This window comes from Hemicordylus capensis, chromosome 17 (genome assembly GCF_027244095.1).
Source record: "Hemicordylus capensis ecotype Gifberg chromosome 17, rHemCap1.1.pri, whole genome shotgun sequence".
NCBI lineage: Eukaryota > Metazoa > Chordata > Lepidosauria > Squamata > Cordylidae > Hemicordylus > Hemicordylus capensis.
In genome coordinates, this window is record NC_069673.1 from 14,154,878 (window position 1) to 14,180,818 (window position 25,941).

The 25,941-nt window shown below is 55.1% G+C and overlaps 3 protein-coding genes across 6 annotated transcripts in view; 1 reads left to right on the forward strand and 2 right to left on the reverse strand.

The window, feature by feature from the left end:
* PNPLA7 (patatin like phospholipase domain containing 7) overlaps window positions 1–14,719 on the reverse strand; it is a 57,082-nt gene extending 42,363 nt beyond the window's left edge. Inside the window, exons 1-15 of one of the 4 annotated variants that reach the window (XM_053282018.1) lie at window positions 14,421–14,719; window positions 12,065–12,139; window positions 10,580–10,667; window positions 9,942–10,024; window positions 7,653–7,741; window positions 6,455–6,595; window positions 5,684–5,843; window positions 4,529–4,609; window positions 3,217–3,345; window positions 2,828–2,908; window positions 1,631–1,775; window positions 1,345–1,428; window positions 781–878; window positions 212–370; window positions 37–114 (exon numbers count right to left, since the gene is read on the reverse strand). In XM_053282018.1, the coding sequence (XP_053137993.1) occupies window positions 37–114; window positions 212–370; window positions 781–878; window positions 1,345–1,428; window positions 1,631–1,775; window positions 2,828–2,908; window positions 3,217–3,345; window positions 4,529–4,609; window positions 5,684–5,843; window positions 6,455–6,595; window positions 7,653–7,741; window positions 9,942–10,024; window positions 10,580–10,667; window positions 12,065–12,139; window positions 14,421–14,456 (1,527 nt within the window). In that variant the 5' untranslated portion in view covers window positions 14,457–14,719. Of the gene's footprint in view, window positions 1–36; window positions 115–211; window positions 371–780; window positions 879–1,344; window positions 1,429–1,630; window positions 1,776–2,827; window positions 2,909–3,216; window positions 3,346–4,528; window positions 4,610–5,683; window positions 5,844–6,454; window positions 6,596–7,652; window positions 7,742–9,941; window positions 10,025–10,579; window positions 10,668–12,058; window positions 12,140–13,943; window positions 14,076–14,420 lie in introns of those variants that run through there. The other 3 variants (XM_053282017.1, XM_053282021.1, XM_053282020.1) reach the window with 3 other exon arrangements.
* Window positions 14,720–14,858: 139 nt separating this feature from the next.
* Window positions 14,859–16,590, forward strand: MRPL41 (mitochondrial ribosomal protein L41). The gene has a single exon (XM_053282023.1). It carries the CDS (start codon window positions 15,126–15,128, stop codon window positions 15,768–15,770), a length of 645 nt encoding a protein of 214 aa, XP_053137998.1. The 5' UTR covers window positions 14,859–15,125; the 3' UTR covers window positions 15,771–16,590.
* A 92-nt stretch (window positions 16,591–16,682) lies between these two features.
* Window positions 16,683–25,898, reverse strand: DPH7 (diphthamide biosynthesis 7). The gene is made up of 10 exons (XM_053282022.1): window positions 25,340–25,898; window positions 24,027–24,184; window positions 23,643–23,782; window positions 22,874–22,961; window positions 22,244–22,335; window positions 21,647–21,813; window positions 20,768–20,840; window positions 20,192–20,257; window positions 19,553–19,725; window positions 16,683–19,078 (listed from the first exon to the last, which is right to left on the reverse strand). Exons 2-10 carry the CDS (start codon window positions 24,165–24,167, stop codon window positions 18,636–18,638), a joined length of 1,383 nt encoding a protein of 460 aa, XP_053137997.1. The 5' UTR covers window positions 24,168–24,184; window positions 25,340–25,898; the 3' UTR covers window positions 16,683–18,635.
* Between the last annotated feature and the right edge of the window lie 43 nt (window positions 25,899–25,941).

The window sequence follows — 25,941 nt, forward strand, 5'->3', positions numbered from 1 at the left end:
ACCTTGGGCCCCCCCTGGGAAGCAGTTCGCACGCACCTGGTCGCCTTGCCTCGACACCACGGTCCCTGCCGTCACCTGATGGAGGCTCACCTTCCCGTGCAAGAGAGAGGGGTCCTAAAGCAGGGGAGGAGAAGGCGGCCCAGGTGAGTCCAGCAGGTGAAGCCAAGGCCTTCCCCAGTCCATTAAGTCCCAGCTGGCCCCCGTAACTCACGTCCAGCTTCATCAGGGTTAAAAGGTCCTTCTTGGCCGCCGCAAAGATGGTGTCCACCTGCTTGCTGGTGCCAGGCTCCAGCGTGCCAAGGGGGTCCTGCGTGTAGTGGAAGACGGCCGAGGGCATTTCCGTCACGGTCACCGTCTTCTTCAAGATGGACTAGGAGAGGCAGACGCGCCAGGGGCGTTAATTCCCCACGCTGTATCGCACGCACGCCAGACCGACGCACGTCCGCCGTCGTGCGCTCCCGTCAGCCCCCAAGGCCAGTGTGATTCGACCCACACAAGACTTTTTTTTTCATTTATTTCATTTGTGCACCGCCCATCCAAAAAGGGCCCGGGGCGGTTCACGGTCAAAAATAAAGCCATTCAAAATGTCAACACCCAACTTGTTTTAGAGGCCATGGGAATATTAGTAGAAGCCCAGCTGGGCAAGTCGATCTTCCCGGATCTGCTTTCTTCTGGCCGCCTCCTCCTCCTCTCCCAGCAGTGCCATTCAGCACAGAAGACTCCTCCCGGGTTCCCAGCTGGGCACAGACACCCACTCCCTGGAGCCCTCTCGGGACTCACCTTGTAAGCAGCAGGGCTGGAAAGGGCCTCTTCGGAAGAGACGGAGACCCGGGCTCTCTCGTACGCCATGTCCAAGTCTTTGGCACTAGCCAGGAACCCTGCAAGGCGGGAGAGAGAGCGGGGCTGGTTGCTGACAAGGACCTTTGGGCTCTCTGCAGCATCTCTGCCCTCTTGAAGGACCACGTTATTAGGCAGTGATCTGGAGGGACGTCTACATAGGAAACTGCCTTCTACAGAGTCAAGCCATTGGTCCATCTAGCTCAGGACTGTCTACCCAGACTGGCAGTGGCTTCTCCCGGGCTGCAGGCAGGAGTCTCTCCCAGCCCGATCTGGAGATGCCAGGGAGGGAACCTGGAACCTTCTGCATGCAGTAAGCTACAGCCCCCTCCCGTAAGGGGAATATCTTACAGTGCCCACATGTAGTCTCCCACCCAAATGCAAACCAAGGCAGGCCCTGCTTAGCGAAAGGGACCATTCATGCCCACTACCCACAAGGCCAGCTCTCCTCGCCACTTGGAGGACTCCGCCCGCCCCCCTCAGTTTCCTCCCATGGCTTCTGCTCACCAGCAGTATCGGCGTACACAGGGGAGGAGGTCAAAGACAGGCTCCTTCGGAGGGGAATCTCGGACCTCGGAGACTTCGCTGCCTCTGCAGTTCAGAAGGGGAAGACAAAGGAGTGGGTAGAACAACAGACGGGCTTCTGGGAGGATCGGCAGCATCTGCAGAACCTGGGCCGGGCATGAAGCAGGCGCCCAGAAGACCTTCATGCAGGCGGAGACGGGAGTCTCCTGCAGTGGTCAGCGCCGGGCGGCCAAGGCAGCCCCCTCCCAGAGCCATTTCTGCCACTCACCGGTCTCCGAGGAAGCCCCCGGCCTCTCCTGCTTTTCCGCCCGCTCTTCCTCCGACAGGTTAGAAAGCTGCCTCTTCACCGCTTTGCCGGCGTTTCCGCCGGAGGTGACACTCGCCACCGACACCAGTGGGATGGCCTGGTTCTCCTGGCAGGATGGAGAGACAAACTCGGCACGGCTCAGACCAGGGAACGCCGTGGCCTGAGAGATACGCAGCAAGGCCTCAAAAAAACCCACCTCCAAGCCATGGCTCAAAAATGTGGGGAAAGCCTCTACCTGGGTACAAGCACCCCTGCCTCTTAATCAGAGGAGCACGGAGCTCCTACTTCCCTCTGGCTGAGTGCACCAGAACCGACGGAGGGCATCGAGAAATTAAACCTGAAGGTGAACGGATGGGACGGTGGCCTCATCCCTGGCTTCTCCGAGGCCTTCTCCGTGGGCCTGTCTAACTAGCAGGGGTGTTCACCCGCACTTTTCCATCCTGCTCTCCTCCAGTGAGGAACGGTGGCAGCGGGACAGGATAGCGGCTTATCGCATTCTGCAGGGCACGGACCAAGTTCCCCGCCCTCTTGCTCAAGTCCCCAGCTCTGGGCCACCCGATTCAGGGCAAAGGATCTCTTCACGGAACTCGGGGTCTATTTCGCTGATGGCATCTGTGGAGACGGCCCCTGGCTCAGGGGGTTTGGAAAAGGGCAACTGAAACCCACACGGAAGGAGAGACCGACTGACAGCTATCGGCCACCACAGCTAAACAAACCCTCCAGGTTCAGAGGCAGTGTATCTCTGAATACCAGATGCCGGAAGGAGCAACCCCAGCAGAAAGTTATTGCTTTCAGGCCCGTTTAGTGAGCTTCCTAGAGGCATCTGGCTGGCTACTGTGGGAAGCAGCCTGGAAAAGCCGTTGTTCTGCCCCAGCAAGGCTCTTCGGTTCTGCATGGGGTGTACATGGGGCAACCTCCATTTTATCTTCCCAGCAGCCCTGCGAGGTACGCTAAGAGTGAGACTGGCCCTGAGTCACCATAGTGAGCTTGACGGCTCAGAGGGATCCAAACGCAGGCATCCTTGGGCCAAGCCCGCCACGAACCACTATGCCACGCTGGCTCTTAGCCCGCAGGAAACAGGGGCCCCTTGAGCCTAGCAGGGACGGCGATGACAAGAGAGACGCCTGGGCAAAGGAGACGGGCGGAGGTTTCACTTACAGAGTTGAAGAGTTCGGTGGTCAAGCCCAGGTAGTTGTGCAAGGCCAGGAAAGTGACTCTCTGGAGCCTCACCATGATGATCTAGGAGGAGGAAGAGGAAGAAGCATGGGATCGTGGGCCACTCAACTCTCCTCCTGCAGCTCACGCCCTGCCCCATCACTTGGGATCGACGGAAGCAGAGAGCACCAAGACAAGGTCTGCAGCACGGCTGGCATTTCTGTCCCTCCGCAGAGGAAGAGGGCAGGGGTCACACAAGGCTGCTGCTGGCAGGAGTTGGGCAAGGGAGGAGCCAAGACATCCAAGGCCCCGCCCCCTCCCTGGCGGCCAAAGGGGGACTCCCAGATCGATGGATCTCTCTCTCTCTCCCCCCCACACACACACTCCCTCACCTGCACCACCCTGACAAGGGTCTCAGGGTATTTCTGGAAGACGTCCTGGAACGCATTGGCTGGAAGGCGCAGGATGGTGGAAGGGGTGGCTGCCCGGGCGGAAACGGTTTTGTAGGGAGCAGGATGACCCTAGGGAAGAGGAAGGAGAGCAGGCCTCTCAGCACTGCCCATCACACACAGGGCTCACCGTCTCGGTTTCTCTCCCAGTAGCTCTCTTGGTCAACCTCAGCCAAAGGCAGGCTGGGATTCCGCCCCGAGTACCCCATTTGGAGGGATATATCAACCGCAACTGGGCAATGGAAAACGTGGGCCTTGGGAGGGCCACAGACAAGACCTAAAGAGACCCCCTACACCTAGACACACACAGACACACACTCATTACAGCAGTGCCCAAAAAATCCACAGCCACTGGGGGGGCAGGGGGGGAGGGAAAGTCTTCTCTCTCTGCCTAACTGCTGTGCTTCCAACTAGCTGATTGATTTTTAATTACCGGGAGGGGGGAGCAATTTATCTTATTTGATTTATTTGATTTATATGCTGCCCTTCCAAAAATGGCTCAGGGCAGTTTACATCAAAAGCAACACAATTAAAATCAAAACTAAAGTAAACAATTAAAATAGTTTCAAATAAACATTAAAACCGCTTAAAACCAACATTAAAAATTTAAAGCCATCAATCTGATTAAAAGCCCGGTTGAATAAATGCATCTCCAGAGCCTTTTAAAAAGCTGCCAGAGATGGGGAGGCTCTGATTTCGACAGGGAGCGCATTCCAAAGGCCAGGGGCAGCTCAGTCCAATTGGCCAAGTAATAAGTGTGACCCCAGACTGGGGCTCACAGGCTTAGGGGTCTGCCCTGCCGCCGGTCCCAAAGGAGAAGAGGGGGAGGCAGCCCCGTGCGTTCAGCCAAAAGAAGAGTGTGGCTATGACACGCCATCAGAAAACATCTGGCTGGGCAAGCAGCACAGCCGTGGACAGAGCGTTTAGAAAGAGCTAGGGAGGTTTTGTATACCGCAAGCGGGCTGGGGTTGCAAATGGGGTACTCGGTTGCTGTTTTCTCCAGGAGACAGAGCAAGGGTGCGTCCCCCTGTCGCTTCATCCCCCACAGGGAGAGTCATCTCTCTCAAGACACGCTGGGACTGCAATGGATCTTCCTGTCTATTCAGCCATCTCCAGCCCCTAGCAGAGCTGTTGGGCTGCACAATTTTAGCCCTTCCGCCGATGCTGAGCGACAGCTGCCATTACACCCAACCATTGGCCGTGGCGGCTGGGGCTGATTTTGGAGTCCTCCCCCAGACCCCCTCCCCCAGCTTACCGTGATGACATCCAGGATGCTCAGGAGGCTGTGGACGCTGTCCCCGGCCAGCACCTCTTTGACCACCACTTCTGTGCCGTCCTGGGGGAATCGCCATAACCAGTGAAAAAGGAAGAGGAGGCCACCCTCAGTCTCTGTGGTGCGAGAGTCATCACTCGACAGACCCTCCCACTCGGGAAACGATACACGCCCCGGCTCGTGGCCCAGTTTCCCCCTTCCAAGGGCCTGGGAGGTCCAGCCGCCAACCTCAGAACGGGGGCTCAGGCCAGCAAGCGGCGCGAGGCGTGAAGGGACGCCAGGAGAGCTCAGCTTCCCAGGCGGCACCAGACCGAGCCAGAAGAGAGCACAGACCTCTGGCCGCCCCGCAAGTCCAGAGAGAGGAGACGAATACGGATTCTCAGATCCAGTCCGGAGGCCAGGAAGACAAAGAAGTCGGGGGTGGGGGGTGTGGGGTGGGGGAAGGAGGAGTCCACCCAGAGACAGAAGGGGGTCAGGCAGAATGGTGGCCAAGGGTGGGGCGGAGAATGCGAGAGCTAGTAGCCCCCCAGGCGCGCCCCTCGTTCTTCTGGGAGAAAGACCCTCGCGAGAAGCCCTGGGGAAGCCACAGACCCATTCCTGCCCACTGAAGCTCCCTCCAGAGAGGGATGGGGCACTGTTCCCTGTAACAGGGATTCCCCGACGTCGTTGACTGCAGCTCCCAGAATCCCCAGCCAAAGGCCACCGCAGCTGAGGATGCTGGGAGTTGTAGTCAACAACATCTGGGAATCCCTGTTACAGGGGACACCAGATGGCAGCTACTTACTGGTGAAAAGATTTCTACCCCGCTTTGTGTTCCGGAATGAACTTACGGCCCAGGGCTAATGGACCTGCCCCTCAAGGCCTGCGAACAGCCTTGTGCAGCCTCTGCACAAAGCCAAGCTGAAACATTTGCAAAGGTCTCGATTAGCATGCAACCCTCAGCAGGCAAGCGGTGATGATCTGGCTGGACTGTACCACTTTAGGCTGGGAGGGAGGAGGTGAAGACTCAAATGCTCCTCTATCTTGAGTCCTATCTTGCAGCCGGAAGTGGTACAGTCCCAGCAGAGACCGACCTCCCGGATCGGGGCCCCAGCAGCTGCACCCCGCTTCACCGTGGACGGCGCTGCGCCTCCTTACGCTCTCCTGGATGCAGACTTCCAGCTTGCCATCCTGCACCACATAAATGCTGTTGTCCAACTCGCCGGGACGGAAGATGTACTCTCCTTCGTGCAGCTGCACAAAGACCATGTGCTTGCACAGCTCCAGGAAGAGGGGCTTCTCAAAGTGCCCAAGGACCCTGTGCGGGGAGGGGGAGAAAGACTCCATCAGTCATGGGAGGCATGCAGCAGTCGACCGAGGAAGCGTCACGTTCAATGTGCACATCCAGAATTACGATTACGGTGAATATTTATATGCCACTTCCAACAGAAGTTTCCAAAGTGGTTTACATAGATACAAATAAATAAATATGGCTGCCTGTCCCCAAAGGGCCCACAACCCAAAAGAGAAACATAAGACAGACACTAGCAAACAGTCATCGGAGGGGTGCTGTGCTGGGGATGGATCGGGCCAGTTGCTCCCCGCAAATAAAAGAGAATCACCACTTGGGGAAAAAAGGTGCCTTTTTGTTCAGTTAGCAGGGTAGGTGATTATTTTAGCAGATGCAGGGGATCAGGAGTGAACGCTATTTCCTCCACGCCCCGCTTCTGAACCTCCCAGAGGTGCTTGTCCACCCAACGCTGATGGACAGGCTGAGCCAGCTTAATGGGCCCCGGATGTCAACCCCGATTCTTCTCAAATCCAGCCATGTCAAATCGTATCCTTAGGCAAAGCCTTGATGAAGGAGGTGCTGACAGGGCCTAAAAACCCTGCTGTCATTCTCAGCCGGCTCCTCCCCGCTGCCCTTACCTGACATTCTTCAGCATGTAGAGGACTTCCGAGGGCAAGTGGGAATTCTTCACGTCGAACTCCGTCAGGTCGGCTTCGAGCAGGGAGGGAGGGGGCTCTTTCGGCTGCAGGGTGGGGGACTCCTTCTTGAAACGCAGGATCCTGCCCGAGAGCCAAGCAGAACTCTCTTTCCCCCAGTTCACAAGTCCCAGGGGAGGTGGCCGGTCCTCCCAGCTCCCCTCTTCCTCCTCCTAGCCTAGACTCCGGCCTCCTGACTGGGTCCAGTTCTGCCCTAGACTGGACTGGGGTCTGTCTCTTCCCCAGGGCTGGTCTTGTGAAGCACTGCTCTTCACAGGAAGGCCCAGAGGCCAGTGCCATTGTCGACTGGGCCTGTGTGGAGCTTCAGCCCAGAGGAGAAGACTCCGCACGGACCCCTGGGCACCACGCAGAGACCACCACTCTGGCCACGCAGTGCCGGGCCCAGCGCTGGTGGGGCTCCTTTGGGGAGACAGAGCCCTCGAGCCCTCGCACCATCCTGAAGGGCGCATGCACTGAGTGCTGGGCTGTGCCTCCCTGCCCAGCACTGGCCTCCTGGAGCGCTTCAGCAGCAGCCCACCCAACGGAGAACAGCTCCCACCCTGAAGGTCTTTCGCCAGAGTGGCCCCCGCTTGAAGGAGAGTGAAGGTCCCTGTCGGCAAGGCTCCCCGTCCACCCAGGACTCCAAGCACAGCTCAGACACCCTGGGCAGACCAGGAGAGCGGGTCTGGTGGCAGCAAGCATGACTTGTCCCCTTAGCTAAGCAGGGTCCGCCCTGGTTGCATATGAATGGGAGACTTGATGTGTGAGCACTGCAAGATATTCCCCTCAGGAGATGGAAACCCTCTTCTGGGAAGAGCAGAAGGTTCCCAGTTCCCTCCCTGGCAGCATCTCCAAGAGAGGGCTGAGAGAGACTCCTGCCTGCATCCTTGGAGAAGCCGCTGCCAGTCTGTGAAGACAATACTGAGCTAGACAGACCAGTGGTCTGACTCAGTAGATGGCAGCTACCTATGTTCCACCGCTGCGCCAGGGAGGAACTGCTTCCACCCAGAGTTTCTGGAGCTCCCCAAGAACCCGGCTGCCGAGGAGCCTGGAACTCACCCCCCGCCCCCTGTCCACGCAAGCCGGCCGAGCCCCGGGAGGGAGGCCCTTGCAGCTCCCCCCCCGCCCTGCTTCCCCCTACCTCTTGGCCAAGGACAGGACTTTGGCCCGTTTCCGCATCCGCTGGCGGGGCACCGTGTTTCCGACCAGGGAGTTGGGCAGAGTCGTGACCTAGAAGAAAGCGAAGGATGCTTGGGGAATCTGGGCGCGCAGGAGGAATGGGCAGAGGGGCCTTGGTTGCGCCCACCGACAACTGGCTCCGTTCCAGCTGGCTGGAAACTACGGAGCCTCAACTGGCCACTGCGCTAAAGGCCGGAGATCGCATCCCACTGGACTGCAGCAGGGGGGGAAATAAGACAGTAAGGCCGCCTTCTCCCCAGCCCAGCTTCTCTCCATCCTGAACTGCCTCCATCACAGGCCATAAGAATATCAGAACAGCCCTGCTGCTGGATCAGGCCCAAGGAGGCCCCTCTAGTCCAGCATCCCGTTTCCCACAGTGGCCCACTGGATTTAATCCATGTACAAGGCCCAGAACATTTTAGATGCAATACCATATTGACCCCCATCGGAGAAGATTCTGAATTGAAGATGACCCCCTTTAAAGGCAGAGGTTAAATAAAGGTTACACCTGCACTTATTCCAAAGGAACAGGACTCTGATCTTAAGACAACCTCCAGTTTTCTAATATCACAAAATTGGGGGGGGGGAACCCTAGTCTCTTGGATTCAGGAAAATGAAGTAATAATAAATACAATTGTGGCATGTGACCCAGGAAGACAGTGGCTAGTTCTCTCTCTGAAATACCAAACACAAGATATATAACTTCTCTTATTAGTAGTATTGTTAGCAACCTTTTTACCGAGTTTTTTAATTTAATGTGACCAAATGGACCAACGATGGATTTGTAATATATCCAAAGTTTTCTGCCCACTTGGCCTTCCATCACCCATCTATCACAGCCAGACAAATTATAACAGCAGCAGGAGGAGGAGGAAAAAATTAGGATGCTGGAGAAGAAGGAAAACAGGAACCTCCGTAAGCAAGGAGAAGGGGCCACCCGGGGGGTCAAGAGCACTGAAGCGAACGCTGCTGCGCCTTTTGTGATAACTCTGTGAATGGCTCCCGGGCAGAGAAAGTTATCCAAGGCTGCCTGCAAGGTGGTCTTTCCCCCAGCAATAGCAAGACCTCACAAGCCCTCCTCCTGTAACTCAATTGCAGGAACACAACTCGATTTCCAGCACAGCTGCTTGTTTAGGACAGGAAGGATCCAGAGTGCCGCCCACTGGAGAAAAGCGCCAACTGCAGCCGAGTGCCAACTACTCGACCACAGCGGATCCACTAGCCCATTTTCTAGCCTGCCGAAACAGCAGCCCACAGAACACCCGGGCTGGTTTAACAGCTGGGAGCCCTGGTGGTTCCACGGCCCTGGTCCTTTGCTTGCCACCGGAGTCTGCACTGGGGGGGCTCGAGTGGGTGGCCACCCTCTCTCCTCCCCCGGAGACTCGGTGTACGTGCGTGCAACCAGTTCGGCAACGCTGCCGGTTGCTTAGCAACCACCCGGGCCCCGCTCCTTGCGTCTCTTGCGTGCGCTTTGACGGCTCTTGCAGGCTCGGTCGCAAGCGCCGGCCGCTCTCCGGGTGCAAGGGCCAGCTGTCTTTCCGGAGAGTCCCATGGAGAAGTGCTTTTTGTTTTAGTTACTGTCTATACCGCCCTGGCATTGAAACCATCTCAAGGCGGTTCACGCCGAAGTTAGAACAAGACGACAGAAATGGCACAGAATATTAAGCGAGGGTACAGAAGCACGGATCTGATTTAAAAGATTAAAAACCCGCACAATTGAACCATGGAAAAATACAAAGCAGCAGCCACAGAAACAATGATATAAACGCCTGGGCAAACAGCCCAGATTTTGCTTTGGGGTGTCCCAGACTGAGGGTCAGAAGAACATCAAAGCAGCCCTGCTGGATCAGGCCCAAGGAGGCCCCTCTAGTCCAGCATCCTGTTTCTCACAGTGGCCCATCAGAGGCCTCCGGGAAGCCCACCGGCAAGAGGTCTGTGCCTGCCCTCTCTCCTGCTGTTGCTCCCCTGCAGCTGGTACTCAGAGGCATCCTGCCTTTGAGGTCATGCAAGAGCTTACGCACAGGAAGGCGGAGAGCAAAGGGAAGTGACTCTCACTCACACGACTGCATTTTTATCTCTAGCAGAGATCAGGGGAACTTCTTCTCCTTCCTAGTGCAGCCGAGCATCTCAGCCAAGGCCAGCCCACGGCAGGAGAGGAGGACCCGTTTGCCACCACCCAGGTGTCTTTCCTAGCGCCAGCTGGAGCTCACGGCTGCCCCCCCCCCCCCGATGTGGCTGCGGGTCATCTCACCTTTCTCATGATCTTGCGGCCGTAGAACATGACTTTGTCTCTCTTGCGGAACCTGTACTGAGGCGCTTGGGGCTGAGGTTGCCCTGAAAGAGAGAGAAGCGGGGGGTGGAGGTCATCCGGTAGCCCAAGGCTTCTCAAACTGGGGTCTCCAGTAGTTGGACTACAACTCCCATCATCTCCAAACAGCATGGTTAGGGATGACGGGAGTTAGAGGACCCCAGTTTAAGGCTCTCTCCTGTGGCCCGCTTTTTGAGAAGAGCAATGAAACCTCTGTGGAACTAGCACCCCCACTGCTAAGAAGCTCTGGGTGCAGGAGGAGATATGGCAGGTTCACACGTGCTGCCTTACTTTCCCAACAACGGAAGTGGAGGGAGTCGTGGCAGAGGCATGCAGAAAGTGGGGAAAGGGAGAGCGCCGTTATCCCTCCCGCTCTTATAACGCTAACAGTCAGGGTCATCCTGTGAAATGGGATTGGCAGCAGATATTTAGAACAAACACGGGCAGTTTCCCCGCCCAGAACATAATTTACTTGTGGAACTCTCTGCCACAAGCTGTGGCAGATGATCTCCAAGATGATGAACAGATGATGTCCAAGCCCATCTACCCGGGAACCCATCAAGCGAGGCGGCCTGACTTACTCGATTCCTTCACCTTTCTGTAAACAAAATACACCGCGATGCTGACAAGGGACAAGGCGACTGCGGTACCGATGATGATTCCAGTCAACTGCAGGAGGAAGCAGTCAGATGGAGAGAGAGAGACGAGGCTTAGAAATGGCATTCCTAGCAGCCTACGTGGCCCAGCTGCCACCCAGCCCTCAAGCAGCAACCAGGAAGAGGAGGTGGAGGAGAGACAGACAGAGAGGCACCTTCCACTGGTTGCCTTTGGCTTATCTGTCTCTCATCTCTCTCGTATTCATCACCTTGAGCTCTGCAGTTCTCTCTTCTTCTCTTTTCAGAACCAGCACCACTAAAATGCCTGGCCAAAGACCGTCAGCATTGGTGCCTTTAGAAATTATTAGCACAGTGTGCTTGCAACATGCAATTTCTCATCATCAGCATTGGACTCCTTCACTCTTAGAAACGTCCCCTTAATTTTTCTCGTGCCTGTCTCCCCCCTTTCCATCTCTCCTTTGCAGGGTTAATTTGAAGTTAGGCAAATATGACCATATTTTCATGGTTATACTGAAGCTTGCTCAGCCTCGCAGCACCCCACCAATGGAGGGCCCTCCCCAAAGAAGCTTGACTAGCACCAGCGCCGATGTCTTTTCAGCAAAGTCTTTTTTAGGAAAGAAGAAGAAAGAAAAGCCTTGCCCGGTGTGCCATGTTTTAGTGGTTATTTCAATGTTCCTCTTTATTTTACCCACTCTGCGGCCATCGCTCTCTGAATTTTTAAACTGAATTCATTCAATTAAGCACAAGGAAGGCAGGACACAAAAATACAAATACGACCAATATTTATATACTGCTTTTCAAAAAAAAAGTTCCCAAAGATATAAACAAAACAGATATTAACAAAACAAGAACAAAAACAAAAACAAACCAATGTCTCCCTGTCCCCAAAGAGCTTACAATCTAAAAAAGAAAGCTAAGACAGACACCACCAGCCGCCACTGGAGGGATGCTGTGCTGGGGAAGGAGAGGGCCAGCTGCTCTCCCTCTGCTACATGAAAGAAAATTACCACTTTTAAATGGTCCCTATTCTGCTCAGTTATCAGGGGGTGTTTCCAGCCTGTGCCTTGGCTTCTCCCCAAGGAAACTTCAGATCAGTCCTCCAGTATCCAAAGAGACAAGCACCAGTATCGGCACCTTAACATTTAACAAAGCACCAACTGATGGATTAGGTGCCGTATTAAAAAGACACATCCTTCCAATGGCTGTTGCTGCTGTCTACATTTCTTTTTAAATTGTGAGCCCTTTGGGGACAGGGGACCACCTGATTTATTCTTCTATGTAAACAGCTTTGGAAACTTTTGCTGAAAAGAGGTATATAAATAGTAGTAGTAATAGTATAGGAGAAACTTGATGGCGTTTCTCTTGGGATGAAGTGCAGCATAAGCTCAAGGTTCTGATAAGCTTTTGCTGTCTTTCAGATCTCTAAATTACACACACACTAACCATTACCATCGTGGTCTGCATTCTGTCTTCTACGAACTGAAGAACTCGTGTTCTTAGCTCTGAGCTTGTCGGGAAGCCGGCCTAGAAACAAAGAGAAGGGAAAGAGAAGGGAAAGAGAAAGAATGAATGAATAACAGGGATTGAAAGTGGCAGTGCCCTGACCCCCCAAAAACATTTTCTTTAGAGAAGAGGCAGTTTGCCAAGTGTACATTAAATCAGCTTAAATGCTGAGCTGAAGGCGGGTAGCAGGGAGAAAGCTTCTAAAGGGAACCAGCTAGCGCCATCTCCCGGAGACAAAAGAGCTCAAGTTGTCCGAAAAATCAGACTTGACATTTGTTCCCAATGTTTAGGGTTCCTAATCTGACACTTTCAAAGTTGCTTGAAGGAAAAACAACCAAGTAACCCTCCACCCAGAATTCTGCTTCTCCCCCTCTAAGTTACACTACGCTCAAGCTGTGAAAAAACACAGCCTAGAGTTTCTGGTACCCTGACTGGCCTAGCTTCCAGGCCAAGGTCTATGTCAGGCTGCCCCACGAAGAACTCACGAGGAATGTGTTTCTGGAAGGGACAAGCTGGTGATCCGAGAGAGCCTTCCCTACACCTGCAGTGCAGAGATCTGGGCCAGGATCCAAAGAGCTATTTTAGGCCAGCCCAAGGGCTTGGTACAAATTAGTGAACACACCCTAACCTTCAGTGTGTACAGAACAAGAAGCCAAATAATGAGCAAGGCCCATACGCCCTATAAAGGTGGAGAAGACACAAGGTACTGCTTATGCCAGAGAACATTACATGTTGGACAGGCTTACAGTTTTGAATATTTTTTTGAAAAGCTTATTTGCAAATCAGTGCACCACAAGAGAACTTATTAGCTCTAAGTTACACTACCCAGAAAACACACTTCGGTTCATTAATGTGTTATGTCTAATGTCATACAATATCACACTCCCCAAATGTAAATAATCATGCACCATTATGCTTTACAAAGCACAAGAGCTCTGCCCCAAGGGGTATACAATCTACACATCTTGCAAGTCAGGACACAAAAGGAAAGGAGGGAACATGGAGGCACGACTAAACAGGGAAGAAAATGCAACATTTCAGCTACACGTACTTAAGTTAAGCTACAGTGTATGAGGTTTTGAGGAGGGACTTGAAGGATGTGGGACAAGTGGCATTGCGAAAGTTTTTGAAAGGAAGTTCCTGCCATAAGGGGCAGCAAGTGGTGGCATTTGAAGAAATCACGTCAGTTCTAAAATCTATTTTTCTTGTATGTCGAAAAAGTATTATGGCAACTGGAGAAAGAGTTGGAAAAGCAAGCTTCAGTATCAGGTATGCATTTGAAAGCCATCTGAAATAAGGACACCGTTTGAAAGAAGACTTCAAGAAAACTGCCAAGGTAGTACAACTCACAAGAGAGCTTGGGACTCTAAAAATCCAGCGGCAACAGACAACAAGCAACAGAAATCCATGTGAATGCAAAAGGGGAACAAAAGGGAGAAACCAAATGGGAACTTTCTAAGCGAGAACATAAGCATCTTTTGTCTTTAAAGAGAGAGAGAGAGACAGAGAGACGCTCGTGAGAAAAAGGGAAGAAGATCATCTGGGAGAGACAAGCTGAAATCTGAGCTTCCCCACAATGCTGACTGAGCAGTCTGGCTGGATCTCTTGAGAGAAACAATATCGCCGCAAAGCAGCTGGTAGGGTTATTTGAAATAAAGCATGACAAAAACATGTCTGAATGAGACAACTTTCCAGCCACATCTGCACACCAAAACGGGATGCGGAAATAATTAACCAAGACGTCCTGCAAGCATCTTAACCAGGCAGAGAAGGGTATCCCACTGTACATATTTGTTAGCACTGGAGACAGGACAGTTATAAGTACCTTCAGGGAGCACTGTACAAGATTCCCTTCAGGGGATGGGGCCACAGCTCAGAGGAAGAGCATCTGCTTGGCAGGCAGAAGGTCCCAGGTTTATTCCCTGGCAGCATCTCCAGGTAGGGCTGGGAGAGACGCTTGCCTGAAACCGTGGAGAGCTGCTACCAACCTGTGTAGACAGTACTGAGCTAGATGGACCAATGGTCTGACTCAGTATAAGGTCGGACTCCTTCACACACATGAAGGAGAAGAGTCATGCACTTTATTTACCACCAGACCAGCTCCAGCCTACTGGGCAAAGGGTCTGCGAGGAAGGCCACCCAGCAGCTCCTCCCTTTGCAAGCAGAGTTGAGCCTGGGCCCCAGCACCTCTGCCCATGTGCAGAGTGCTTTCGCAAGCAAAAGCAAAGAGCAGCCCAGGAAAAGGAGAAAGAGTCTAAGCAATCCTGGAAAGGTGGAGCAAGGCCCGGAGCAGGCCACGTACCTGCAGCAGGGTGCCCGCGCTCTTCTGACCGGCCATGCCAGGGGAGGGGGGAGGGGAGGAGACGCCAACGGTTCTTATTTCCCTTAAGGCTCGAGCCCTGACATAACGGGTCAAAGGTCAGGGTTTACCGCTGAGCACCCTCTACGTCATTTCCACCAGACGCTCTAGCCGGAGAGTTTCCATAGAGTCCTTCCCCCGCCCCCGCTCCAAGCTTTTAGATGTTTATGAAAGTTACAGCCCAAGAATCGGCCAAAGAAGAAAGTTTTGGGTAGATGTGGGTGTGTGTTTTTATTGGGCAGAAACACAGTCCCGCCTGGGCTCTCTCTTACACGTCACTTCCGGTTTGGGGCGGAACTCTTGTCCACCTCGCTCCGGGGCTCCTTCGGGGCTTAGAGAGGTTGGAAGGGGCGGGGCGGAGGGGGAGCGCTCACCCTGGAAGAGCGTGGCCAATAGCCGCTAGAAGGGGAGCAATGGGCGGGGAGCAAGGTGCCCAATGGGAACACTGAGTAAGGAGGAAGGGGCGAAGGGGACCAATCAGAATACAGATGGCCTCGGGAGCGGGTGAGGCGGCGAGAAATCGGCCGGTAATGAGCCTCCAGGGCCAATCGGGTGCACTCCTGTCCTGAGGGTGGGTCTGGCGGGGAGGAGGCATGGGCGGGAAATAAACGGCCCTCCTGGCCAATCAGACAGTAATATTCCTCGCAGATGGGGCGCGGTGGGAAAGCAGCGGCCGCCGTGACCAATCAGGGCAGAGACTCCAGAGGGTTGCCCCCCCCCACTATCTTCCTCCCGATTGGCCGCGGAGCCCGCTTGCTCCGCCTCGGCCGCCGCCTTCTCCTCCGGGCGGATTGGCGCCCAGCCAATCCGAGTGGGCGGTGTTGCGACGTCGCCCGGGCCCAAGGCGCGGAGTCCAACACCGGAGAAGGCCGCAGAGGCGCGATGGGGCTGCTGGGCGAGCTGGCGCGGGGCCTGGTGCGCGGCGCCGACCGCATGGGGGCCTGGACCAGCAAGCGGGGCTCGCGCTTCTTCTACAAGAGCCGCGGCGCCAAAGTGCTGGGCTACCGGACCTCCAGCGGCAAGTTCCGGCCGCAGCCCGAGCGGGTGCCGCGGCTGGTGGTGCCCGACCTGGCGGGCTTCCGCCTGCGGCCCTACGTCTCCTACCGCGCGCCGCCCGGCAGCGAGCCCCCGCTCAGCGCCCGCGCCCTCTTCCAGCAGACGGCCGCCCCGGCCCTCGAGCGCGACCTCCGCCAGGGCCGCTTCGACCCCCAGCAAGGGCTGGAGAAGTACGGCTTCGAGCCGCAGCAGGAGGGCAGGCTCTTCTGCCTCTTCCCCAAGAACTTCGTCCGCTAGGGAGGCCGGCTGCAAGGGGAAGGGCGCCCCCCCTCCTCCGTCCAGGCCCTCTTAAAGGCCTTCGGAGGGGAAAAGGAAAGAGTGGATTCCTCCCCAAGCGGAGCAGAGAAATGGGACTATAAAGATTCTTTCCCCCCCCCCCAAAAAAGCGAAGGGAAAACAGAGATCAAGCCCTTCTGGAGCTGACCCCACAGAACTGAAGCAAAGCACCCTGCACCCTCCAAAAAGGAGCAGAGGGGGAAAGGCTGGCCACCCCAGAAAGACTGAAAAATCGATTCCGAGGAGAGGGGGCAAATAAGAGATTCCTCCCAAAGCAGGGAAATGGCTTCAGAGAACAAAGGATATAAAGGTCCCCATCCCCGCCGGCCCACGAAGGAAAACTGATCCCCAAAAAGGAAAAACTGAAACCAAGCTATTCTGGAGCAGATTGGACCTTCTGGACCCCCACAGAGCTAAAGCAAAGTGTCCCCCTCCGAACTGGCTCTTGAGGTGCTCAAAAAGGAGCAGGTGGAAAAGATTGGCCACCCCAGGAACACTTAAATCGGTCCCAAGGAGAGGCTCCTCTCAAGGCAGAACAGAGGGATGGGTTCAGAGGAGGACAAGAGGACAGGAAGATTCCCCTGCAAAAGCAGAGGAGAACTGATTCTGGAGAAGGGAAACAAAGAGATTAAGCCGTCCTGCTGGAGATCTGGGACACGGCTGCCCTGGGAGCCCAATATTTTACTGTGGGTAGAGATTTGTGCACCTGATGAAGTTGGGAGTGCCATTTTTTTTAAAAAAACATGCTTTAAGGAATTAAAGGGCTCTGTTTCTTTCTGGATGTAATTGCTGTTTGAGCCTTCCTTTGCTATATATAGATAGGTTAATCTGCTGTTCCTGGAGGCGCTGCAAGGACTGGGTTGCACAACCTTCACTCTAGAGGCTCCAGTGGAAGTTCTTACTAGAGGGCTGGCTCTTAACAGAGTAGTTTTCAGAATTCAGATGGATGCATTACGAGGGATTGTTTCAGCTTTACATTTACAGTTGGTTCGGCCAAACAAAGGCGGAAGCTCGAGTTGTTCCTCTCTCATCTCCCCACAGCTGAGAACCATATTGCCTGCAGGCTGGCCATTCATCAGGTAAAGCTGCACAGTTAACTGTGCAACTCTACCTGACAAGTCACCAGCCTGCAGGCAGTGTCCTCTCGAGTGGAATGGGGGAGAGGCACCTGAGCTGCCTCCTTTGGCATTTCCCTGGCTTGTTGTAAGCTGCTAGTGGTTGGGATACCAGGGCTCATGTACTTTGAACAGCTGGTCTACCCTCTCCCTCATTAGAAGTGGGACTTAGACCATGATGCTTCTTGTAGCTGCAGTTATACCAGCTACACCAGTGGCTCACAGTACAGTTTACGGCCAGTAAAGAACTAAACCCAACTTGATATTAACAGGTATGTGGGTTCTTTTTGCTAGGTGAAAGAGAGCCCCTCTGCTGTAAGTCCACACCCAAAGGAAAACTAAAATTCAGAACCATGGACAGCTGTAAGCAAAAAAGCAGTCACATGTTGTTTTGTTCTAGAAAGGTCCAAAATAGATATCTTTTATTAAACAAGTGGTAATCTTGTTCACAATCATGTGCGTTATTTGTACGTACTTTGGAGACATGACGGCAGCGTCTCCCATCACAAGCGTGCCCGTCAGCAACAATCTCTGCAGCCCTGAGGAATGGTCCATGGCTAGGTTCCAGGAAAGTACAAATATCCTCCCCATTAATACTGATGGTTGCTGGTGTTCTTCCCTTCTGTGAGATTGGGAGTAAGAGGACTCTGAGAAGCCCTGTGCAGGTGCCAGCTGGTCAGCTCGTCTACTAGCTGTGCCCCAGGAGTCACAGGAAAGGAAGCAGAGGCTTAAAGCCACAGGACCCTCAGCAAGAGAGAGGTAGTTTATAGAAAGGAGGCGGCAGTGCTGCCTTGGTGTCTCCCCTCCTTTCTCCGGTGTTTGGCTAGAGGAAAACTGTCTCCTTTTAGCCACAAGGTGGCCACTGAGCAATAAGGAAAACTTCTGCCACACACGGGCTGCCAACTGCCAACCTCCTTAAGCTGGCGATTGGAAAAAAAGGTAACTCGGAAAAGCTAAATCCCCAACAGAAGTGGGGCTAGTCATGGGGCTGGCTGTCCTTGCTGCAGGACAGACACTGAGCCCAGGTCTTCACACAGAGCAAAGAGAAGTGAAGGGGTTGGTTTCTCATGGCAAGTAGAAATGAGCAGTATGGGTAACAGAGCATTTTTGCTCTTCTCCAGTCTACTGTGTCAAACGCACGGAAAAATCAGAAACCCCAACCTTATCTGGGTTATCTGTGCCTATGCAGTCTGGTGGAATGAGAACCTGACTTGATTCCCGTGGATGTCAGTCCCCCAATAGGCCCGTGCCAGGAAAGCAATTGCCCCCTTGAAATGGGATGCTAGAATGAATACTATTGAGTGCAGCTGCAACTTCCAGGGCTGCAGCAAGGAATGGGTTTTTAAACATATCCCTGAAGTGTCCAAGGAGTCTTCAGAGCTCTCTGAGCCAAAGACAGCCAGGACAGTAAAGCTGGAAACCTGGGGTAAGGAAGGCAACGAGAGACCAGCACTGTGGGCATCTCGCCCCTAAAGTGGTCTCTGCCTTGCCCACCCTAGTGCTAAAACACTGCCAAGGAGAGAGAGAGAGAGAGGCCAGCCGCAACTTTACCGCAGCAGCCATGCTGGTGATGCATTGAGGCCGGGTTGCTTAACCCTGGTTCCCCAGCTGCTGCTGGACTACAGCTCCCATCACCCTCAGCCACAAAGGCCGGGGCTGAGGGGAGTTGTAGTCCCCAGCAGCTGGGGCACCAAGGTTAAGCAGCCTGTATTTAGGCCGAAGGGATAGCCCAGCTAGCTTCCCACTTCCAAAGGTGCAGCACGTTGTCGTAAAAGGAACAGGTTGCCAGGAGGCTGGCCTCTCTTTGGAATTCTGCCGACGGGGTTTCCTCGCGTGCTTTGGTGTCTGGCTCCTCTCCAGCTGGACAAGGCCCCCGAGGGTCAAAGCTACTTTCCTCTTGCGCTGCGGAGGTCAGGGTCTCATCCTCCTCATCTACAAACACATCAAAGGTGGCTGTTGGGGATTCGTAAATGATCTTGAAGTGCGGGACGGCAAGGTCCACTCTCTCAGCTTCTCGGTTTGCATGGCCCTCCTCTGGCATCTCTGCCGACGGCGAGAAGGAGTCCCTCGGCGGGAGCCTTGACCAATCCGCTCCGTACGCCAAAGAGTTGTGTAAGACGTAGGAAGAAAGGACAGTGCATTTCTCTTTGCTCTCTGACAACGTGCAGGGAAAAAAGAAAGGACGACAGCCTGTTAGATAGCTTAGGGCAAATTCGTGGTGTGTGTTTTGTAACGGCTTCTACTGCTTAGCAATAATTCTCTTTCTTATCTGTTTGGCACGGAGGGAGAGCCAATGAGTGGCTACTCCATATCCTGCGTGAGGCAGGCCTGCTCAACTTAGCTCCCCCCCTCCCCAGCTGTTTTTGGACTACAACTCCCATAACCCCCAGCTACAGTGGGCAACAGCCAGGGGTTATGGGGGTTGTAGGCCAACATCTGCAGGAAGGCCAAAGTTGGGAAGGGTGCTTCCTTTGGAGAGGAGGCCTGTCCAACTCTTTCTGGCCCAGACCTTCAGGGGTTACCCTACTCAGCTCAGACCATTCGCATGGCTTCGTTCCCACACACCAGGGGGAACTACCAGTCGACACCTAGCTAGGCGAGGGCTCCAAAAAACCAAATCCGCTTCACCTGAGCTGCCGGGGCAGTTGAGGATCTTGAAGCCGTCGTGCATGCAGGCTGCCAGGAGCAAGTGTTCCTGCGTGGGGTGCCACTTCAGCCGCCAAACGCCGCCCTGCACGGGGGTGTCTGCCAGCGGCTCCCTCATATTCCGGGTGTCCCACAGCAAGACGTGTTCATCATAGCTGGAGAAAGCCAACATGCCTCAGGAAACCGCAAGAAGTGCACACAGGAACATAGGAAGCTGCCATATACTGAGTCAGACCTCTGGTCCATCTAGCTCAGCACTGTCCACCCAGACTGGCAGCAGCTTCTCCCAAGATTACAGGCAGGAGTCTCTCTCAGCCCTATCTTGGAGATGTTGCCAGGGAGGGAACTTGGAAGCCAGATGCTCTTTCCCAAACCGGCCCCTTCCCCAAGGGGAATATCTTCCAGTGCTCACACATGGGGTCTCCCATCCAAATGCAAAACAGGGCAGACCCTGCTTAGCTACGGGGTCAATTCATGCTTGCTCCCACAAGACCGGCTCTCCTCCCACAGACCTGCTAGCGTCCCCTCTGTGGGCTACCAAAGCCTCCAGTCACAAATAACCATCACCCCAACCAGCTCTCCGTCCCTGGGCCAGACAGGAGGCCCAGCGGGGAGACTCACCTCCCAGTGGCCAGCAGATTCTCCCGGAGTGGGTGGCTCTGGATGCTGCACACCCCCATGGAATGCCTACAACGGGAAGCCAGAAAGGACCGTCAGCAGCCCCCGCTGGGGCTGAATCTGCTCAGCATGCCCAAGCATTCTCAGCGGGCAAGGAAAAGGGAGACTGGAGGGAAAGTCCATCAATGGCTTCTAGCCTTGTGGCTCTAGGCCACCTCCAGGCTCCGAGGCAAGATGCTTCTAAATCCCAGTTGCAGGGGAGTAACAGCAGGAGAGGGGACACGCCCTTTCCTCTTGCCTGAGGGTTCCCCAGAGGCATCTAGTGGGTCCCTGTGGGAAACAGGAGACTGGACCAGATGGGTCTTGGGTCCAATCCAATGAGGTTCTTCTAGGACAGGCCTGCTCAGCATAGGCCCCCCCAGCTGTTTTTGAACTACAACTCTCATAATCCCCAGCCACAGTGGCCAATAGCCAGGGATTATGGGAACTGTAGGCCAACATCTGCAGGAGGGCCAAAGTTGAGCAGCCCTGTTCTAGGAGAAGCCTTAGCCAAGCTCCATCGGGCAGACAACTGCTTACCTCTCTCTCGTGAAGATGGGAGCCTTTGGGTCGATTCGGGTATCCCAGCCCCGTAGTTTGCAGTCGTCCCCACCTGAATCGGAGAGAGAGAGAGAGAAAGGGTGAGGGGATGGAAGCCCTTTCACTGAGCCACGGGGGGAATACCTCAGAGCCTTGCACAAAGCTGGAAGAAAGCTTTCTAAGCGGCGGGACTCAGGCTCTAGAGGAGGGTTTCTTCACCTTGGGCCCCCAGATGTTGTTGGACTACCACTCCCAGAATCCCCAGACATGGCCTTTGTGGCTGAGGATGATGGGAGTTGTAGTCCAACAACATCTGGGGGCCCAAGGTTAAGAAACCCTCCTCTAGTGCTTTACAAACCTGCTCACAAATCAACATCAGCAAGGTTTGAGGAAGTATGTGCACAGATATTTCCAAACCCATCACCCCCCGCCTCATACAAAGCTAGAACTTGTGGCCACTCAGTATAATTGATTGGCAAGAGATTCAGGATAAACAAAAGGAAGGACTTCGCCACATGCTGCTGACGGGATTTGAAAGCTGCTGCCAGTCAGTAGGGACATGTACTGGGCAAGGTGGACCAAGGACCTGACTCAGTAGGAAGCAGCTTCCCAAGTACACCCAGTCAGGCACATACTGGGATACTGGCCCCAAGTGGCCGTCTCCGGGAAAGGGGGAGCCCCCACTTGTGTGTCCCCTATAACAGGGATTTCTGGGTGTTACGGACTACAACTCCCAGAATCCCCAGCTGCAATGGCCTTTGGCTGCGGATGCTGGGAGTTGTAGTCAGTAACATCTGGGAATCCCTATTACAGGGAACACGGACCACCACGGAAGCAAGACGGGGGCACGACTCTGGCCCCCGCGGTGAAAGCACAGACCTGAGTACACCACGTGTGTGTTCCAGTAGTCAAAAGCAGCAATCCAGGCCTCAAAGTCATGCGCTTTCCACTGCTCCAGGACGTCGACAGAGGTGGCAGAGGCGCCGACAGCCAGCAAGCTCAGCCGCCCTTTGGAGTCGCTGCAGACCAGTCGCAGTGGGCGCCCGCTGCAAAAAAAAAGAAGAGACCGTGCTACCGATGGGGACGTGCCTCGTTCTAACCTCTCCTCCGCCAGGGATTCCCCGAGCCGTTGGGCTAAAGCGGCCAGTTTCCCCGGCCACAAAGCCTCTCCGCTTGGTCAACATGGGCAGTGGGAAGGCGGGACGAGGGACGGGCGGTGTGAAGCCCCCATCCGCTGGGTCAAGACTTCTCACACTGGTGCAATGTTGCCACCACAGAACAGAAGCACAGAGAACTCACAGGTGGGAGAGACATCCCTGTCTCCGGCAGACACCCGCTGGACCGGCCAAAACACGGCCACAATGAAGACTCCAGCAACGTTCCCCTCCCGCCCGCCCAAATCTTGAAATACGGCTAGCCACGTTGATCCCCACCCCGACGCAGGCGGAAACGCCCAGTCTCCTGGCCGTCGCTCACCACTGCTCTCGTCCCGTGGACCAATCCAGAGACAAGGCGAGGCCTTCCTCTCCGAGGGTAGCAACGCACAGCGGCTCCAGCCGGCAGCTCTTCTACTGGAGGGGAAAGGAAGCTGATCACAGCCAGACAGGCCCAAGGGGCATATTTGTTTATTATTTATCTGTGTAAACCGCCCTGAGCCATTTTTGGAAGGGCGGTTTAGAAATCGAATGAATGAATGAATGTAGTAAAACCAGCCACTTGGAGCTATACAAGGTATCCCATGCTAATCGAGCAAAGAGGCAATTCTCTTTGTTGAGCAGGGGGAGAGGCAAGGCAAGGCAACCAGGTTAGAGCGCTGGACTGGGACCAGGGAGACCCGAATTCAAATCCCCATTCAGCCATGGGACTTGCTGGGTGACTCTGGGCCAGTCACTTCTCTCTTAGCCTAGCCTACTTCACGGGGTTGTTGTGAGGAGAAACTCAAGTATGCAGTACTCCACTTGGGGCTCCTTGGAGGAAGAGCGGGATATAAATGTAAGATAATAATAATAATAACCACCAGCTAAATTGTAGGGGCCACATGGACAGAGTGATGTCCTCCCCACGTGTGAACAGAACTGCTTTGCGGTTCACACCCAGGCCACCTACCTCAGTTCCTGTCAAGCGGAAGAGTTCTACTCCGCCCTTGGCGTTCGCAATACTTAAAACAGGAAGTTCTGCAATAGGAACGTGGCACCTTGAGGAAGGAGAAGAGGCAAGAAATTCTTTAGGGGAAGCAGGGCTGAATCCAAGCCTTGTTTACTGAAGAATCGAAACCTCGTTTAGGGAGAAATGCACAATGCTACAATGAATTAATGTGTTAAAGGTCATTTCCATGGCTGTAACCCACCCCAAATCCTGGAGGGAGTCAACCTTTTGCTGATTAAACAAGTCAAAGAGCAATCCACATCACTACTTAGTAGAAGAAGAGCCGATTCAAACTAGAAAGGAGTACTTGCCATCTATGAGATTTGCCCTTGCAGTCAGTGTTCCCAGTGACAGGGATTCCCAGGGGATGGAGTGGGGAAAGGAAGACAGGCCAATTCTGGTACTAAAACGTCCCAGGTTACATAATGCCCAGAGGAGATGGCTATCAACGGCTACTAGTCTGAGGGCTACAGGCCACCTCCGGCCGCAGAGGCAGGACGCCTCTGAGTACCAGATGCAGGGGAGGAACAGCAGGAGAGAGGGCAAGCCCTCAACTCCTGCCTGTGGGCTTCTCAGAGGCATCTGGTGGGCCACTGTGTGGAACAGGATGCTCAACTAGATGGGCCTTGGGCTTGATCCAGCAGGGCTCTTCTTATTCTTAACTGCCACATTTTTTTGGTCACAGATGCTAACGATTTAATGGCACGCAAAATAACTACTCAAATACTACCATTTCATGTCCAACACGGCAGCCATTTCTAGCCTCTGGATCTCAGTCAGCGGCACAAAGATCTGTTCTTCAAAGTGATACAGGTAGAGGCGGCCCAGGCGGACATGGGGTCGGTCACTCTCCTCGGGGCTCTTGCCCGGCTGCAACAGAGCAGAAAGCGGTCGCCTTGGGGGATGATCTCGGTCTCGGGGGCAATGCCACCCGCTCTCAGCCACATGCTCACAGCTGGGCTGCCGGCCAGCCCCACCGCCAAAGGAGCTCACAAACTCTGGGGCGCCCAACCCAAATCGCAAAGTGTGTCTCCTAAGCTTTATCCAGCTCTTCCTTGGAAGGATCGGCTCTTGGACGTTATCAGCTCTTTCTACTAGGAGCACGGCCACTCACTTTGCAGTCCGGTTTCTTCAGCTGGTAGGTGCCACACGCCAGGATGTCGTGCCAGCCCTCGACGGGGCACCACTCCACGGCGTCGGCACTGTACTCGGTGTCGACCACTTGCATGGTCTGCATCTTGCACTGGAAGGCCATCTCAGAGCCCACTCATGCTGGTGCGGGAGGGAGGGAGGGAGGCAGCACAGGAGACAGAAGTCAGCAAATGTGCAATTCTGAATTAGGGCAGGGTTTGGGTCAGAAGGAACCCCGGGCCTTGACTCCCCCAGGGCCACTAAGCACCGGCTTGTTCTTAGTGTTAACTAATCTGGCATAGCTAAAGCCTTCCGACTCCAGACTCCTCATCAGTTGTGTGGATTAAAATCCCTGCTAAGCTCCGACACTTCCCACCACGCCAGTAGCCCTGCTCCCCATCCACAGTGCCTGCCTCCCTTTTCCCCCCACCGTAAAGCCATTGAATCAAAGCAGGTTTGCTTTCAAGGGGCTCCCGGAGATTGATGCGGATTCCTGGAGAGTCCAGGCCAGAACCAGTGGAGACTAATTTAAGACCCATGTGTTTCAAGGGAGCTCAGTCATGACTTTCCCCAAAAGGGGGTCAGAAGTTCTAGCAGAGGAGAAAAAGGCTCGAGTGGAACCCCTCACCTTGCCCAATATGAGGCAGCCATGATTAACTTAGTTTGAATGCTGCCCCATTAATTAATTAATTAATTAATTAATTAATTAATAATATACACCCGCAAAAGGCAGGTACATATGGACACACAGATAAATAGTCTGTTTCCCCAAACCCACTTGGGGAAATCCCACACATCCCAGCAGTCAGGAGCTGGGGCTTAAAGCATGCATTGCCCCCCTTTAGCTAAGCAGGGTCTGCCCTGGTTTGCATCTGAATGGGAGCTGGCATGCGAGCAGGGCAAGAGAGTGCCCTAGGAGAGCACCTGCATGCATGCAGGAGGCTCCCCGTTCGCTCCCTGGCGGCATCTCTAAGGCAGGGCTGGGAGGAGAGACCCCTGCCTGCCACCCTGGAGACGCTGCTGCCAGTCCGTGCAGACAATCCTGAGCTAGCTGGACCAAGGGTCCGACTCGGGATGTGGCAGCTGCCTCTATTCCTGCGCGCAAGGGTTGGGGGCTAAAGCGCCTCGCCCAGCCCAGCAGCAGCCGCAGCCGCGGGCTGGAGGCTCGGCACCCGCTCCCCCTTCCTGAGCCGCCCCCCTTCACCAGAGCAGCCTCAGCCCCACCTCCCAGGGGAGGCCGCCCGCCCGCCCGCCCCAGCGCGGGTCCCCCGGCAGCAGCCCTCCTTCCCCGCCCACCTCAGGCCCGGAGAGAGGCGAGGATAAGCCGAGGCCGCCGCTCTGGAGAGGAAGCCGCCGGGAGCGGCAGGAGGAAGAGGCCGGCCCGGGCTTCCAGGCTCCGCCCGCCCGCCCGCCGGGTCTGGGGCGGCCCAGGTCCTCCCCGGCGCCGCCTGCCTCTCGCTCCCTCCCTGCTCCGCGCGGCCTCTGGAGAGCGGGAGCCACGTTGCTTTCAAGGCCGGGGGGGCTGGGAGAAGGGGGGGCGGGGGGCGAGGGGAGAGGAGGGGGGGTCTCCCCTTGGGCGGCCCTCCTCGCCTGCCTGGCCCGGGGCGGGCGAGGCTGCTCCGCGCTCTGAAGCGCTCCTGGGGCGGCGGGCTACCAGCCGCCCCGCCGGCCACGTCCCGCTCTGCGTCCCCAGGACGCTCCGGCGGCCAGGCGAATGCCAGGCGGGCCCCCTCCGGGAGGAGAAGCCGGCGGGCCTCGCTCCCTGCCGCTGGGAGAGCGCGCGCCGGTTGCTGGCGAAAGCGCCCTGCGCCCTGCGCTTCTCTTCTTTACGCACGGACGGAGGCGCAGCAGCAGCGCCTCCGGGCCCCCCCAGACTCAAGCCCACCCCCCGCCCTAAG

What these genes read in the sequence shown, in the direction of transcription:
- MRPL41 (XM_053282023.1), top strand. Translation starts at nt 15,126, where the DNA reads ATGGGGCGCGGTGGGAAAGCAGCGGCCGCCGTGACCAATCAGGGCAGA.
- DPH7 (XM_053282022.1), bottom strand. Translation starts at nt 24,167, where the DNA reads ATGGCCTTCCAGTGCAAGATGCAGACCATGCAAGTGGTCGACACCGAG. An exon ending in TGAAGAAACCGGACTGCAAA is followed by an intron (nt 23,783 to 24,026) that starts GTGAGTGGCCGT and finishes GCTCTGTTGCAG; the next exon opens with CCGGGCAAGAGCCCCGAGGA. An exon ending in CAACTGCCCCGGCAGCTCAG is followed by an intron (nt 19,079 to 19,552) that starts GTGAAGCGGATT and finishes GCACGTTGTCAG; the next exon opens with AGAGCAAAGAGAAATGCACT.